Below are 17,589 nucleotides of genomic sequence, written 5' to 3' on the forward strand. Positions count from 1 at the left end.
ATTATATTCCCTTTTATCCATAGGATATAGGATTGAAGGATCAGAAATAGGAAAATTCATCTCAAACTGGAAGGAATCTCAGAGGTCATTTAGTTCATCCCCCTCATTTGACATACCAAATCCCAGAGAAAGCAAGCAACCTGACCAATGTAGTGAGGGGCAGTACCAATGGAGTATCTAGAATAGATTCCACTTGTTCTACTATTCTGTATACCTAGAATGCCAACCCTCCCTCCCATTGTCATCCCTATCTGTTGGAAAATTATATTTACCCTTTAAGGACCAGAGAAAATGCCACCTCCACCTTGATCATCCTGCTCAAAATGGTATTTACCTTTGTTGAGTGCTCCGATCTTAGTACAGTAGAGAAAACACTGGCCCAGGAGTCAAAGGGCCTGGGTTCAATGTCATTAACTAGGTAGATATAACTTGCCTCTGAGCTCCAGTTTCCTTAGCTGTCATATTGATGGGCTTTGGCTCTCATGCCCAGAACAATGTCTTGTGCTAGGGAGTCTGATTTCCATAATCTTTCTTGTGAGACTGGAAGCCTAAGAGGATGAGATCTGTGTCCTATCCCTCTCTCCAGCCCCAAGGACTGAGCTCAGTGCTTTATGTTCACCTCTACTCCTAGGAATCCTTTGCTTCCTTCTAGACTTTCCTCAAAAGTTTCCTCCCACAGGGGTCCTGACAACTGCCTTAGGCCCTTTGGAGATCAGCCATTCTATGTACTCTTCAGGTTCCTTTATCTACATTTGGTCTGTCCCTTTAGAATATAATAAACTCCTGGAGGGGAGAAGCTGTTTTTTTCCCTTTTCCCTAGTATTGGCAGCATTTAGCACAGTTCCTCAAACACTGCAGATCATTAATCAATGCTTCTTGGTTGACTGGGATGAACCTTAGAACTCTTGGATTATTCATCCTTGTATTCCTTTGGTGCAGTGGAGAGAGTACTGGACCTGAAGTCAACCCCAGACATTAACTGTGTGACCCTGGGCAAGTCATTTAGCTTTGTCTCAGTTTTCCCACCTGTAATGTAAGCTAGGGAAAGGAAATGGCAAATTACTCCAATATTTCTACCCAGAAAACCCCAAATGGGATCACAAATATGATTGAAAACTGACTGAACAGCAACAATGTTCTTTTCGGATGTCATCAAAGACCCAGGGGATGTTTACTAAATTGAATTTATGAACCTCCAGCTGGCACAGTAGAGCTCTGGGCCTAGAGTCAGGAAGTCCTGAGTTCAAATCTAACCTCAGACACTTACTAGCCGTGTGAACCTAGACAAGTTATTGAACCTCTTCCCTTCTGTAAAATGGGAATAACCTACTTCACAGGTTTGTTGTGAGAATCAAATGAGAAGAATAGTAAAGCCCTTGATACAGTGCTATGTAAATAATAGCTATTATTAATAATGACATCTTAGCCTTATTGGTGGCTCCTTCCTGGCTCACAGTCTTTGCCACTGGGTATTGCTTAATGCTAACCATTTGAGATAGCTGCTATTCTGTCTCCATATTATAGATAAGGAAAGTGAGGCAGAGGGAAGTGAAGTGACTTATCCAGAGTCACACACCTCAAAAGTGTCCTGAGGTCACATCTGAACTCAGCTCTTCCTGCCTCCAGATCCATCACTCTATCTGCTGCACTATGATGCTCCTAGACTTTAAGACCCTTGAGGGCAAGCCTAGTCTGTCTGCATCTGCCTCCCCAACACTTGGCATTTACCTTGTAAATGGTAAATAGGCCCCCTAAGAGCTATTTGTTGAGTTGAGTCCTTCATCTTTGCATTCTCCATGGTTGTGAATAAAGGTTCTTGCCCCCATCCCTACCCCTCACCTTCATTGAAGTCTCTGCCGAGTTCATGGTTGGGACAGCGCTTCACCACCTCAGTCACATGCTCTGCTTTTTTGTAGACGGGCATCGCCCGGATGACAGTGCCAGGTGGAGGAGGTGTTGACACCTTGATCTGGATGGGACACGTCTTGGCAATCTGGCAGTATAGTTTCTTCAGCAGTGGTGAGTACTGTAAGGGAGAAGAAGCTGGTTAGAGCTGAGGTGGAAGGGTCTTGACAGGAGATGGGGGCGCAGAACTAGAACTAACGCTTTGTCCCAGGTGTCAGAATTAGGAGGAACTGAGGTCACTTATCATCGTCTAGTAGCATACAAAAGACCTTATCCCAAAGTTAGCAGGAAAAGTCCCAAGCTAACATAAACTACCGCATCTTCTGCTCCTCTTCCCACGGTACTCTGGTATCCCCTTATTAGAATGGAAGCTTTTCAAAGGGAGGGCCTCTCATCTTGCCTTTTTATCTCCAGTCCTTATTATGGGGCAGGATAAATGAATAAATGCTTACTGACTGATTAACTGATTGACTGGGAGTCAGAAGGCTCAAGAGAAAATAATCCACTTCCTTCAAAAACCACTTCATGAAGTCTGCCATGATCAGTCTCGATGGATTCTCTTCAACCAACTATTATTAAGTGCCTACTAAATACAAAGCACTACAATAATAAAAACACAACGCTGCCTGCCCTCGATGGGGGTGGGGTGGTATAGAGATAGAACCTCTTCAGACAAGATGAAACAACATTACTCCAAATAATCCACTGGAGAGATGATCTTCTCAATGTGGGCCTTCATTCTAATGACAGTAGTACTTTACACTTGTCTGGCAATTATTATGTGCCAGACACTGGTGGTAAGCATTTGATAATTATAATCTTATTTGATGCTTAAAACACTCTGAGAAGTAGGTGCCGTTATGGCCATTTTATAGATAAGTAACTAGGGCAATGATGTTAAGTGACTGGTCCATGGTCATACTGCTAGTAATTATCTGAGGCTAATTTGGTCCCCAGGCCCAGCATTCTACCCCGTTTAGTGACCTAATGATACAATACTGAATCCATCCATACCTGCCCATTGTATGCGAGTCTCATGTCCATGTCCAGAAATTATTTGGCAAGGCTTTGCATATGTCTATCAATGTATCAACCCAGTGATTGAGGGGGAGGAATATCACTAGCAAATAGGAGAGAGGTATTAAGAGAAAGATAGGGGTGTGTTGCAGACATGGAATCGTACTTATGCAAAAGTATGGAGAGGGAAGAGGGAATGTTGAGAATAGCTAACTGGCAAGTTTGATTCTAGGGTAGCTAGGAAGAACAGTGGATAGAGTCTTGGGTCTGGAGCCAGGAAAGACTCATTTTCTGAGTTCAAATCTGGCCTCAGATACTGCCTAGCTATGTGACCCTGGGTGAGTCACTTAACACTGTTTGACTCTGTTTTGGCATCCATAAAATGAGCTGGAGGAGGAAATGGCAAACCACTTTAGTCTCTCTGTCAAGAAAACCCCAAAATGGAATCATGAAGAGTTGGATAGGACTGAAAAAGAAAGGAGGAGATGCAGTAATGGGGTAGAGAAAAACTGAAGAAAAAATCAAAAGAGGAAATAAATTGAGGATGATACATGGTTGGTAGTCAGCAAAGAATTAGGATGGATTTCTCCATGCATGGATTTCTTCAGCAATTTAGAATGTGTGCTGTGTAGTTCAAACATGCTTTGCATCTGGGTTCTGCTAATTCTATTTGAGTCCTAAACTGAGATTTGGGAAAGATCCTATCTTCAAAAGGCCAAGGTCCCCTATGCATCCGGGGTCACCTGCAGACATCCTGATCCCTATCTGCTCATTGAACAGATGGCTCTGGAGAGAAAGGGAGGTTGGTGACTTAGCACAGCAGCCCCTCACTTAAATCTAATTGGCCTACTTGTCATGGCATCACCTCCCTGATGTCATGGTCTTCTTTGAGAATATAGGACAAATCAATAACTAACTAAACTGGAAGCCTTTCAAGCTCAGGGATGACTCCTGCTATTTCTTTTGTCTCCTCCTTATACTATGTCTCAAATGTGCCGAACAGAATAGATGCTTCCTAAGAGGATTTAACCTGGGACCCATGAATGTTTCACACTTGCACATATGTATCTCCATGTCTACACACACCTATGTTTACATGAAGGCATGTGCATGAATATACACACCACACACATTTATGTATATCTATACACACGGTTACATATGTACACATGATTTAAAACACAATTTACATGGATGATGTATATGTAAATAGAGATAACTGTATTTCAATATAATTTGTAATCCTATGCATTTTCCTTTGTGTACTTAAAGACATTACTCTCAGAAGGAGTCCATAGATGTTTCCAAAGTGGTCCAACAAACACAAATATTGAGTTCCTGTTTCACAAGCTTGATGAATCAGAGTCTCAGAGGTGGGAGGGATATCTAGTCTAACCTGCACATGAACAAAAACTCCCCTCAATAGCAACTCCACCAAATGATCATCCTTGCCATGGCCCAAAGCTCTCCAATGAGAGAGAACCTACTTCCCAAGGCAATCCACTGGGCTTGTGGACAGCTCCTTCATCCAGAGCTGAAATGTCTCTACAGTCTCTGCCCACTCACTGCTCCTGGTTCTGCCTTTGAAGGCTTGACATTCTCTAATCCCTTTCCCCATATATCCAATGGCAGTCCCCATTTCTAGTCTTGCCTCTCCAGGAATGAGATTCAAGACACCTTATCTTAATTTAGGGGAACTAACATTATCTCTAGACTTCCTCCTCTCTGACTTCTGTCCCCCAATCCCTCTGTGTCTCCTCCCCTAGCTTCCTAAAGTACTTGGAATTTCTTTTTCATATTATTTGTAATGAGAAGCTTTAAAACTCTGCCCAGAATGCCCTTCAAGCTTTTCCAAGTAAAGGGACTGGGTACTTTTTTGGGGGAAAAGGGTTGTCCCCAACATGCTCAAACAGGCAGCCTTTTCTGAGGGATCCCAAATATTCACTCAGAGTGCCGGGAGCTGTTCCGTTCCAGTTGGCCCCTTCAATGGATTTGCTGAGACAAGTCAGGCTGAAGTGCCTAAGAATGAACAGTGAGAAGACTTTTTTTCCCAAGGGCTAAGATGAACCCCACTTTAAAAAGATCCAGTAGTATAGAGCACAAGAAGATTTTTCTCTTAAAATGATCCTTCCCTTTTGTTGTTTCCTTCCCACTAATTCTAAAAAATAATTCATCCATCCATCCATCCACCCACCCATCCACCCATCTATCCATCCACCCATCCACCCATCTATCCATCCACCCATCCACCCACCCATCCATTCATCCATCCATACATCCATCCATACATACATCCATCCATACATACATACATACATACATCCACACATCCATCCATCCATCCATCCACACATACATACATACATACACACACACACACATACATACATCCAAAAAAAATTGCCAGGAGAACCTGTGGTGACTGGTAACATTTCCTAAAGGCTTTGGAAGTTATCCCAATATCCCAAGATAACACTAGGGAGTCCTTAGAGGGATGTGGCGTACATAGGGTACAAGTACTGTTAATTTACACTGTTCTATCTGGATTCAGTCCCTACCCTTTATCCCAGCTCAGTGGAATCAGCCAGGTCCAACGGAGAAGGCTGACTCAGATTTGTAGAATCAAACTGGAACACCTAGTCTAATTTTTTTTAATGTTACAGAGGGGGAAAACAGAGATGGTAAGTGACTTGTTCAAAAATGACAAAATTCGAAGGGATTTGATAGCACTTTATTGGTTTTTTATCTTTCCCAAAATGCTCAAAAACACCTTTATGGTTACCATGGATAGATAATATATTTAAAACTAGAGGCTGGAAATTTTGCTCTGGTGATTGGAGCTATGAAAGGTGACATTCAAAATGACCAAAAGCTTTTGCCACAATTAAGTAAATGAGTGTCAATGAGAGCAAGAGAAGCTTTAGAGGCCTTTGAAATATCACCCCCAGTCACTGGGGACAATCAGATGGCAGCTACTATGGGTTATACCAGTGATCGTCTAAGGTTACTGTTCTATCCCAGTTCAACACATATTTTGTCACCTGAAAATTTCTTGATGTTTTTATATGTACTTTTTGGTACTGAATTCAATATTCAGAATTTCTCCATCATTCTGTGTTACTGAGTGACATATACATTTGGATATGATTCGTGAGACATAAGGTGGCAATTAGGTGTGGTTTGGTTGGATGGGGAGAGGTGGGGACAAGGAAAGATGTCAAGAAGTCACTCCATGACTTGGGTATGAATGCTCCGTGACATCCTGGTTTAGATGCTGTATGGGAGAGCAGGCTGGGACATGCTCACATGTTGTTTAGTCATGCAGTGGAACTCTCCACATTGAGGAGACATGTCTCCCAATTCTATGCCAGGTGTCATCTGGTAAACATTCCTCTCATTTTTAATCCTATTTTCTACTTTGTAGGCACTGGTGTGCATTACTTAAATTCTTATAATTGTGTCTATCATCCAAAGAGTTTCTGTTATGATATGGGATGAGCTAACTTTTGAGATGGAACTTCACTGATCTGATTAAGAAAGCATGGGCACCGTATTTTGGTTATGAAAGAGGCCCATCAGGATAAGCCTCCTGGAGCCCCTCATATGTGATGGATCTTGTGTGTAAGATTACATTTTGGCTTCATACACTACTCATTATATGGCAGTTGTGGCTCTGATGAAAGAACAAAAAGACCATTCAACAGATGGCTATTTTTGTTCAACATATACATCAGGGATGCAACAGACTTAGGAAATATCAAATTTATCATGAGCTGTAAGCTCTGTTCTACAAAGATGATCACTTGTATAGAAAGCACCAGAGATTTGAGATAAGGATAAAGATTTATCGAATCAATGAGGATCAAGCTTTGTGCCCCATATCATCAAGCATTGGGGATATAAAGAAGAAAAAAATAGTCTCCGCTCTCAGAAAGCTCACAGTCTAAAGGAAGAGGCGAAGTACAAATGACTAAGCACGAGCAGGGAGGCTAGGTGAGGCCATAGTGGATAGAACACTGGATTTGGAGCCAAGAAGATTCATCTTGACGAGTTCAAATCCAGCCTTCGTGCCGTATGATCCTAAACAAGTTAGTTTACCCTGTTGGCTCAGTTTCCTCATCTGTAAAAGGAGTCGGAGAAGGAAAAGGTCAAGAAAGCCCCAAAATAGGATCACAAAGAATCTGAACACAATTGAAAAACAAAGCACAAACAAGATAGAGACTGGATAAACTGGAGATAATCTCATAGGTATGGCACTGAGATTAAGAAGGATTAGCAAAGGCATCTTGTAACAAGTGGGAGTTTAGCTCAGACTTGAAGGAAATTTGGACAGAGATGAGGAAAGGAGAGCACAGAGAAAAGTTACGGAAAGTGTCAAGTGCCAGGAGATGGAGTGTTGTGGGAAGAAGAGCAAGGAAGCCAGGGTCATTGGAATGTAGAGAACATGACAGAGGGGTAATACTTTTTCATATTGTAATGATGAAAGTCAGAATGACAAGGGAGGAGAACAACAAGGGGGCAATTCCTCCATCTATGGTAATTTTTTTCCATATTCAAATCAATCAATCAACTTACAATCCACCAGTCCTTATCAGAAGCTTGAATATTAACATAAAAACAAAAACAGACCTTTATTTAAAAAGTTGAAAAGACCTCAATAATATTGTCTTTGAAATTAACCTGTCCTTAAACCAAGTCAGTTTTTTAGCTTTTGGACTAAAAAGATGGAATCTCCTGCAAGAGGGCACCAAAATATTCAGAACCTGAACCTTCTTTTGAGAAGCAGTATATGAAAAGTATTCAAGGATTATTTGTGAAAATTCTAAAGTGCTAACACATACTGATATTACAACCTGAGTATTAAATACTACTACTTTGTTTGTAAATGAAATAGCATAAGGAGCTGCTAGATGGCACAGTGAATAAAGCACCAGACCTGGAGTCAGGAGGACCTGAGTTCAAATCCAGTCTCAGACTCTTAATAATTACCTAGCTGGGTGGCCTTGGGCAAGCCCCATTAGCCTTGCAAAAACCCAAAATAAACAAACAAACAAATAAATAAATAAATAAATGGAGAAGGGAAAAAAAGTCACACTACATTAAAAAAAGCTGGCATCAAAGGAAAGAATAATTTTAGGACAGAAGAATGCAGTATGCCAACTACTGGTTAATCTGGGAAAAAAATTCTCACCATCTTTTCATCTTTGTTAGGCAGTACAAAGGATAGAGGAGGGCCAGACTCATAATTAGGAAGATCAGAGTTCAAATTCTGAGGCTGATCCTTACGAGTTGTGTGACCACTGGCAAATCAGTTTCTTCCTCTATAAAATAAGGATGGCCCCAGTGGATTCTAAAGTCCCTTTAAGCTCTAAAAATTTATAACAAAAAAATTTGTCAAGATGATAGGTCAAAAAAATTACAAAACTCAAATAAAATCTTTAATAAAAGAAAAAAAGATGATAGGTCAAAATGATACAGAAGTTTTCTTTGTCCAAAAAAAGAAATGTCTATCAGTAGATATAGCTAAAATCATTGTGGGAGATATTTCTGCCTCTCAAATAAGAGAAAAGAAGAAAGTTGAACATTTTGAAGAAAAGTTGAATTAAAAACTGAAGAAACTGCATAGAAATTTTTTTTCCCCCAAGAAAATTTTTTGGAGAAATTGTATCCAAAGCAGAAAAACATCAAGAATGTGTCAATCCTCGTCTTCAAGTTTACAAAGTAGGGGGTTGGGGGCAGTGGATAGAACATGGGCCCTAGAGTCAGGAGAACTGAGTTCAAATCCAGCCTCAGATACTTGCCACTTAACTCTGTGATCCCAGCCAAGTCAACTGCCTTGTAAAAAAAAATATGAGATGTCATTCAAAATTTATTTCTTGGCTACACATTTGGACTTTGTCCTAGAACACCTTGGTATTAAAAGTGATGGGCACAAGAAACCATTAAGAAATCCACAAGAAAAAAGCAATAGCAGGGCAAGGAGAATCTAGGCAAGCCAGCTGACTCTGAGGAGGGAGGTCCCAGAGGCTAAAGACAGAGAACAACACCTATATTACAGGGGAGTTAAACACACACAATTTTATTTAGTAAGAAGTATTTTTTAAAAATATAAAATTTGGACTCCTATGAAGCAGGGGAAGGATGGGTAAGATCTTAAGCTACCACCAAAATCAGCATAAAAAAACACTAGAGAGATGAGTTATTTTTATGAATGAAGGACTTAAAAATCCCTGTTTCTTCTTCTTCTTCTTCTTATCCAACTTATCCCAACCTCCTAATTTACTTCTGAGTGCAATCGAGCCCAAGACCTTGGATTCAATCATAGAATTAAAGGATCTTCATGTTCATGGGCTCAAAGGGTTTGGAGAAGGAAGGAAAATGGAGATCATCTCGTCCAAGGGTTCCAGCCTCAGACGTGAACTAGCTCTATGACCCTTGGTGAGACACTTCACCCTGTTTGCCTTAGTTTCCTCATCTGTAAAATTAGCTGGGGAAGAAAATGGCAAAGCACTCTAGAATCTTTGCCAAGAAAACCTCAAAGGAGGAGCATGAAGAATCTAAATCAAAGAAAAATCTGAATCTAAATCCAGTGCTCTGCGTTCTATGGCCCCAATGCAAAAATCACTCCCTAATGGAGGAGAAGTAAGACAGAGTCCTGGCCAGGAAGCTAGAAGACTGAGTTTGAGTCCCAGCTCTAACATTTGTCCGTTTTATGCCCGCCCTGGGGGGCCAGTTACTGAACCTAAAGCCTTAAATGTGTGAACAAGGTGGGAACTGGGGACCCCCCCCCCCACAGGAGTCTGACATCCTCATTTTACATAGAGGGAAACTGAAGCTCCAGGGAAACCAGGCCTCTGAACTAAGGTGTTCTCATCTGTAAGAAATGGAAAATGCTACATTCTTAAAGCAATATAGTCCAGAGGATAGTAAACTTAAGACTTAGGAAGCACTGGGTTCAAATCCTCCTTTGATCTTTATTAGTTATATAGTCCTGGGTGACCCACTTAACCTTTCAAAGCTCCAGTATGATGCAATGAATTATAGTCTTTACACCTCTGTATAATGGGAATAATGGAATGGAATAAGTATTTATTAAGCACCTACTATTTGCCTCTCTGCTAAGTTCTTTATAAATATTATCTGATCCTTACAACAAATCTGGAAGGTAGGTGCTAATATTATTATTACTATTATTATTATTATTGTTATTATTATTATTACTATTATTGGTTTTTGCAAGGCAATGCGTTAAGTGATTTGTCCAAGGTCACACAGCCAGGTAATTATTAAATGTCTGAGGGTGGATTTGAACTCAGGTCCTCCTGACTCCAGGGCTGGTGCTCTATCCACCGTGCCTCCTAGCTGTCCCTAAGGTGCTATTATGGATCCCCATTTGAAGTTCAGGACACCAAGGCAGACAGAGGTAAAATGACATTTCCAAGGTCACACACCTAGAAGTGACTGAGATTTGCTTTGAACTCAGATCTTCCTATGGCATTCTACTCAGAAGACGATAAGGCTCAGATGAGAAGCTTTTTATACAGGACCCAGAAATTCTTTTGAAAACCCCCCAATAAATGTCAGCTCCTATTTGTTCAGATTAAAGACAGTGTATTATAGTGGAGAAAAGCTAATCTTAGAACCAGGAAGATCTGCCCTTATAATAATGTTTGTCCTTCATTTCTGAAGAAGACCATGACATCAGGGAGGTGATGCCATGACAAGCACATGAATTGGATATGAGTGAGGTGGGGCTGTGCTAAGTCACCAGCCTCACTTTCTCCTCTGGGTCCAGTGGCCAGATATGGATCAGGATGATTAAATGCAAGGCAATCGAAGTTGACTTGCCCAAGTTCACACAGCTAGTAAGAGTCAAATGTCTGAGGCTGGATTTGAACTCCCATCCTCCTGACTCCAGGGTCAGTGCTCCATCTGCTCTAATCCCTGGTGTAGTAGAAGGAGCAGCAGCCCTGGAGTTAGGAGGACCTGAGTTCAAATCCTGCCCCTATAACATACTGACTGGTTGACCCTGGGTAAATTACTTGCCTTTCAATGCTCAATATCACTGGGGTCAAACTCAAATAACCAGGGAGGTCACTAAATCTCCCTTCATAATCCTGGCAGCTACAGATTGGCTTAGTTTTAAAATGTAACATTATCTGTGTTCTAATGCATTTTATTTTGTTGAATATTTGTAAACTGGGTTGCAGTTGGGAGAGCTGTGGGTCAAATGTTCTCTGTCCCTCAAGTGTTGAATTTTTATTATTATTCATTTTATTTTTTGCTAATTTATTTTATATCCACTTAAAAAAATTTTTATCATGACCTTATCTTGATAGATTGAGTTGTCTCAAAGCACGACCCTCTTGGCATCATTCATTCAATCAATAAACCTTTCCTGAATGCTGAGTTTGATCTGGGTCTTAACTAATCCAGGAAGACTTCCAGAGGAGGCCTCGGGAAGGAGCAGCCAGTGATGTTAAGCCTTCTGGCAGCATCTAATCTTTTTCGGTACGATTCTGAAACCACCTTGGAATTTTGTTTGTACAAATATCTACCCTGGATTCAAACAGGAGCAGCTGTTATCTCCCCAAAGAGCTTATTTTTTATGACTTCCCAGGCATTTCCATTTTCTGAAGAAAGAACCGGAGACATGACTTACAATCAATGTAAACACAGGGATCCACAGGAAACCCAGCCCTGGTGTGTGTGTGTGTGTGTGTGTGTGTGTGTGTGTGTGTGTAGGGGGGGAGAGAGGGAGGCACTGAGGTGGGAACTGGGAAACCCAAGGGAAGGATCTCACATAGGAGGCCCCCCCCCCTCCTTTGGGACCAGAAAGCAGGATGAAGAGACAATCAATGACTATAAGGCTGACTGGGAGTGGAGATGGGGAGGAAAGCAAAGGATAATAGCAAGAGCCTGGCTTTGGGATCAGTCCTGAGTTCAAATCCCAGCTCTGCCATTGCGTGATTTTGTCCCTCAATCCTACAAGACATTGGTTTATTCATCTGCAAAATAGGTAGGTGAGTGGAGTTTGGACTAAATGATCTCTAAGGCCAGTTCTAGCTCCATGTCTATGATCCTAAGTCACTTAAATTCATTGAATCTCAGTTTCCCTATTTTCAAATTATAGGGACTGGGAAGAGAGATGCAAACTAACGTCGTCCAGCACTAAATTCATTTATTAAGGTCCACTGTGGATCAGGCAGAGCCGCTAGATGGTACCATGTTGTATGGAGCACTGGGTGTTGAGTCAGAAGACTTGTAAGTTCAAATCTGGCCTCAGACACTTAGTAGCTGGGAGTCCCTGGGCAAGTCACTTATCCTTGTTTGCCTCCGATTCCTCATCTGTAAAATGAGCTAGAGAAGAAATGGAAAACCAGTCCAGTATTGCCTGGAAAACTCCAATGAGGTCACAGAGAATCAGACATGAATGCAATGACTCAACAAATAACCATTAAAAAAAATCAGGCACTGTCCTAGGTACTGGGCATACGCCCCCCTACAGCTACTGGGCATACTCCCCCTTACAGCTCTGCCTTTTGAAATTCTTCTCTTCCTTCATAGCCTAGCTGACTCCTTGAATAGACTTCTCAGATCCCCTACTACCTGGCACTGGTCCGAACTGGTCTTCCAGGTGAAAGTGTCCTAAAGAGCTCTCTGTGTTTAGAGTTTCAGCATTTAGCTCCAAATCCTGGATCTGCTACTGACAAGTTAAATGACCTTAATTAAGACTTAGTTTCCTGAACTCTAACCATGTGGTGTTTGGACTATTAAGGTCCCATCTGGCTGTGGAGCAATTATCCTTCCCTCCTAAGGTTTGACCTTTTCCATATGCTTGGCCACGGTCAAATTAAAACGATTATATTTTTTTGTGTAAATGTCCATCATCTCCTAAGCTTCCCAAGGCAGGGTGCTGGTTTCTCCTGTCCATGTAGACAGAATAAGCAAGCATGACACCCTCCAAAGCAAGTACTTTCTACCAATTGACTGGTTTCAATTGGAAGAATGGTCAGCAAGCCATTTCTTGGGTTCTATGATTCATGTTGGTTGGGGCTAAGTCATTAAGCATAGCTCCTGTGAGACCATCAATTCTTCTTCCCCTCTCCCCAAATTATGACCAATATGAAGATTTTTTTGGTCATAAATCATCCAAACTGTCAATCAAAGGGGAAGGTATAGGGTGCTTTTGGCACAATGGATAGCTCACTGGGCCTGGAGTCAGGAAGTCCTGAGTTCAAATCCATCCTCAGACACTTACTAGTTGTGTAACCCTGGGTAAGTCACAATCCTTTTTTGCTTCAAGTTTCTCATCTGTCAAATGAGCTAGAGAAGGGAATGGCAACTCACTCCCATATCTTTGCCAAGAAAACCCCAATGGGGTCACAAAGAGTCAGACACAACCAATGACTCAACAACAGCAAGTCAAGACACATTAGTTATAATCTCAGTTCTGCCAGTAAACCCAGTCTATGATCGTGGGAAAGTGACTCTCCCATTTATGACATGAAATGCTGGGGTCATCCTACTGGGAACATATCCCCCGACTCAAGAAGGCTGGTGACAGAATGGTTCTGTATAAGTCAAAATGATAATGGTTGTTGGGGGGGGTAGCAGAAATTTGGAAAAACAACGGTTGCCCAAGGAAACAATTGAGAATACTAGTTCCGAATCACTTGGAAATAATTCTTTAACGTGTTATAGAATTCACAATGACAAAGCTGCCACTCTCATCCCTTAAACACAACAACCAATCCCTTGAATCATGGCAATTTGATACGTTAACCTGTGCCTTCTTTTCCTGGGAAGGGATCCCATCATTCATTAGATTCTAGGCTCTTTGAGAGCAGAGCCTGGGGATGGGCTAGATAGTCTTTAAAGTGCCTTCCTTTGCCCCTCTCTGATTCTATACTAGCTTCCCTCCCTTGTATCATAGAGAGTTGATAGACATTAACCTGTGCTCTCATCTCCAGGGTAGGAGGTCTCCCCATCTGGATTCTTTCTGTGTAATACCAGTGAGGGCCTTGAACATCAGAGATACCCAATAGACAGATGACAGGAGAAGCTTCAAAATTCTAAGAGATGAAAGTGAGGAGAGGGAATTTCTGCCATGGGGGAAAGCCTGTGCAAAAGCATGGAAGAGGGAGATGGCAAGTTGTATAAAGGGGAAAATATCACGTAGTACCATTGGCTGGAGCACAAACCTAACAAACAATAAACATTTATTAAGCTTTGTGCTGAGGATGCAAAAAACAAAAGACAAAAGACAATCCCTACCTTCAAGGAGCCTATACTCTAATGGGAGTAGAATAGAAGGATGAAGGCGAGTCTTATGTAACAAGCCTTAAAGGGTAAGTTGGATTTAAACCATGAAAAGATTCAAGTGCCTAATAGAAAAGTCTATATTTCATCCTAGAGACAATGAAAAGCCAGCGAAATTTCTGAGCTAGGGAGTGATTTCGTTGGATCCATGCTTGTGTGATATCAGTTTGACAGCTGTGCAGAGGACAGTGGGAGGTTTATAGAATTAAACAGAAACGTTCATTCCCTTGCTTGGGCTAAATGGAAGGCCTCAATCCTTAGAGGACCTCCATTTGGTGCATACCCCAGGACAAGTGGTGGGCAGCACAAGGGGGCAGAGACTTGAGATGCTCTGATGGCTGCTGACTCTCTGGCCAAAGGCACAGCCTGCTGTGAGTCACTTGGCAGGATTCTGAAAAACCTGAAGAGTTCCAGGAAAAAGGACCTGGGTTTTGCTACTTGGCAGCCAAGGAGGCCACAGGTGAGCTCAGCTACTTGGTGCCTCCATCAACACTAATTTCAGCTGCCTGCTTATTCTCCTATCTACCCCACCATAGGCTCTCAGAGTAGCTTCTCTGCTCCCCAAATCATTTTAACTTTTTCAGGTTTTTTTTCCAAGCCTGTGGATACATCACCAGTGGTGCCCCTTTCTCCATGTTTTCAGAAGTTCATGGATAGAGAAGGGGCAACCTCTTTGTTGGCACAAGAGCAGAGTGGAAAGAATACTGGATTGGGAAATCAGAGAACCCAAGTTCATATCACAACTCTGCTCCTTAATATCCTTTGTGACTGTGGGGAGTTGCTGGACCTTTCTGGCCCTCAGTTTCCTTATCTGTAAAATGAGGGCTTTGAACTAGATGACAGACAAACAGAAAGGCCTGTGGTCCACTCTGGTAAATATTTAGATCTTAGTCCCTGTACCCAAGACTAGATTGTGTTCTGAGGAATACTAATGACTTGATATATAGAGTTTTAAGGCTAGCAAAGTATTTACATACATTATCTTATTAGAGATACCTAACAACCCCCAGAGGGAGAGGCTGTTATTTACCCCCATTTTGTGGATGAGGAAACCGAGGTTGAGAAATGTGAAGTGACTCCAAGATCACACAGCTACTAAAGGATTAAGGCAGGATTAAATCTCAAGTCTTCCTGCCTACTGCTCTAAAACCCTTTCCACTGAGATGATTAGATGATTAATTAAGAAGGTAATTATTAAGCCAGTGTCCACAGGAGGGCAAGAAAGCCTCAAGATCCTACCACATGAAGATTAGAGGAAGGAAGAGAATTTGGGTTCTGCAGATGAGGATATTTGGTGGAAGTGGGGGTGAGGAAAGAGAGGGAGAGGGATTCTAAGTGTTTTCATATATACCCACAGCCAGTGATAGAAGAGACTGAAGTGGCCATTTAGTCCAATATTCCTCATTTTTAGAGAGGACTAAGGCCCAAAGGTTAAATGACTTGCTCACAAGACCACAGAGCCAGAAATAAAATGAAATGAAAGAGTCCAAATCTGAACCCAGGATCACTGATGGCAAAGCTGGTTACTCTTTCCATTACAACATTCAGCCTCATATGGAAAGAAGAGCTTTTTTTTTTTTGCAATGGGGGATTAACTGACTTGTCCAAGGTCACACCATTAGGTAATTATTAAGTGTCTGAGGCCAGATTTGAAGTCGAGGTCTGCCTAACTCCAGGCCCTGGGCTCTATCCACTGTACCTAGCTGCTCCTTGGAAGGACTTTGAACAATTCTGCTTGACCTCATAAAGTAGAATGTGGAGCAAGCTGTGGAAGGTACAAAGGGGACAATGTAAGATTGTCTAGTTGTGAATGGGAGAGATAAATAATGAAATCTTGGTGCATTATTCTGGTTTTGAGAAACAGATGAAGACCCCCAGAACCTTAGGTGGACCCCCTTTGGGGAACTTGGGGAAGGCCCAAACAAGAGTCACACAGGATGGGTTGTGATCTACAGTGCTGAAGAGACTGTCCAGGTCCAAGAAGATATGAATAAAGAAAAACTTCCTAATAACTATAATTCCCAGGTGTGGAATGGGTGGTCACCCCTTACTCCAAGACTCAAGAGGTAAGGTTAAAAAGTGAAATGCCATGGGAGATCTTCAAAGGCTGGATGACTCCCTGCCCAGTATTGGAATAGTGAGGACTCTTGTTCAAACAGGAGTTGGAATGAATGGATGGCCATTGAGGTCCCTTAACATTTTGAGAGTCTGTGAACCTGATATAAAAGCTCATCCTATGTTTTCCTACATACAATGAATGAATCCCCACCTCAAGTCTCTCTCTACTCCATGGCCAAAGTAATTTTCATAAAGATAAAATCTGTCTGATCAGATCTCTCCCAACTCAATAAACTCCAGTGTCTTCCCATTGCCTCTAGGATCCAGTGCAAATGCTCCACTGAGCATTGAAAACCCTTTGTGACCTGGCCCCAGTCTGTTTTTCCAACTTTAATATAGAGTATTCCCCTGCAAATACTCACTCTGTAGTCTCTTTCTTTCATTTTACTTTACTGACATCTCATCTCTAGTCCTTTGAACTAGCTATCTCCCATGCCTAGAATGTTCTCTCTTCCCCGCCAGCCTCTTGGATTCTCTGCCTTCCTTTGACATCTCAATTCCAACCTTATATAGGAATCCAAGTCTCCTTCCTCCCAATCTGTCCCTCTACACTAAGTCTGTCCCATCTAAGGTGACCTAATACTCCCTGTATAGGCACCTACTGTCTTCCCATTTAAAACATAAGCCTCCTTGAGAGCAGGGAAAATTTTGCCTTCATTACTACCTTCAGAATCTAGGATCTCCTAATTGCTTAAAAATGATTGTGGATTGATTGACTAATTACAAATAGACTGACTGACTAATTACTGGAAGTCCTTTTAGGACATCTCTTTCTTTTTTTATTTAGATTTTTAAGTGACTTGCCCAAGGTCACACAGCTAGGCAATTAGTAAGTGTCTGAGGTCACATTTGAACTCAGGACCTCCTGACTCCAGGGCTGGTGCTCTATTCACTTTGCCACCTAGCTGCCCCTAGGACATTTCTATACATTGCCTGAGGTCTTTCTTACTCCTACAGAGCCTCAGGTAGGTAGAGGGAGAAAAGGTTCCTTTCTCACCATCACTGCCAACAATACAATGATTTTGTGAACAAGGAAACTGTAAGACCTTCCAAAATCTGAATCCAGTTTATGCCGTCCCCCTGTTTTCACATTATTCCCTTTCACTCACTCAAGGTTCTAGCCAAGGGGTTTGCTTCATGTTCCTAGAATTTGACAGTCTCAAGGTTTTGCATTTTCTATACCCCGTCCCCTGTCTGGAGTTCACTCACTCCTCTCTGCTACCTCTT

The 17,589-nt window shown here is 41.8% G+C and overlaps 1 protein-coding gene across 3 annotated transcripts in view; it reads right to left on the reverse strand.

The window, feature by feature from the left end:
* Positions 1-17,589, reverse strand: part of TP73 (tumor protein p73) — a 174,176-nt gene that overhangs the window by 27,440 nt on the left and 129,147 nt on the right. For all 3 annotated transcript variants that reach the window (XM_074218653.1, XM_074218654.1, XM_074218655.1), the window contains one exon: positions 1,840-2,026. In XM_074218653.1, coding sequence (XP_074074754.1) covers positions 1,840-2,026 — 187 coding nt within the window. The remainder of the gene's footprint in view (positions 1-1,839; positions 2,027-17,589) is intronic.

This window comes from Macrotis lagotis, chromosome 1 (genome assembly GCF_037893015.1).
Source record: "Macrotis lagotis isolate mMagLag1 chromosome 1, bilby.v1.9.chrom.fasta, whole genome shotgun sequence".
In the NCBI taxonomy this organism is placed as follows: Eukaryota; Metazoa; Chordata; class Mammalia; order Peramelemorphia; family Peramelidae; genus Macrotis; species Macrotis lagotis.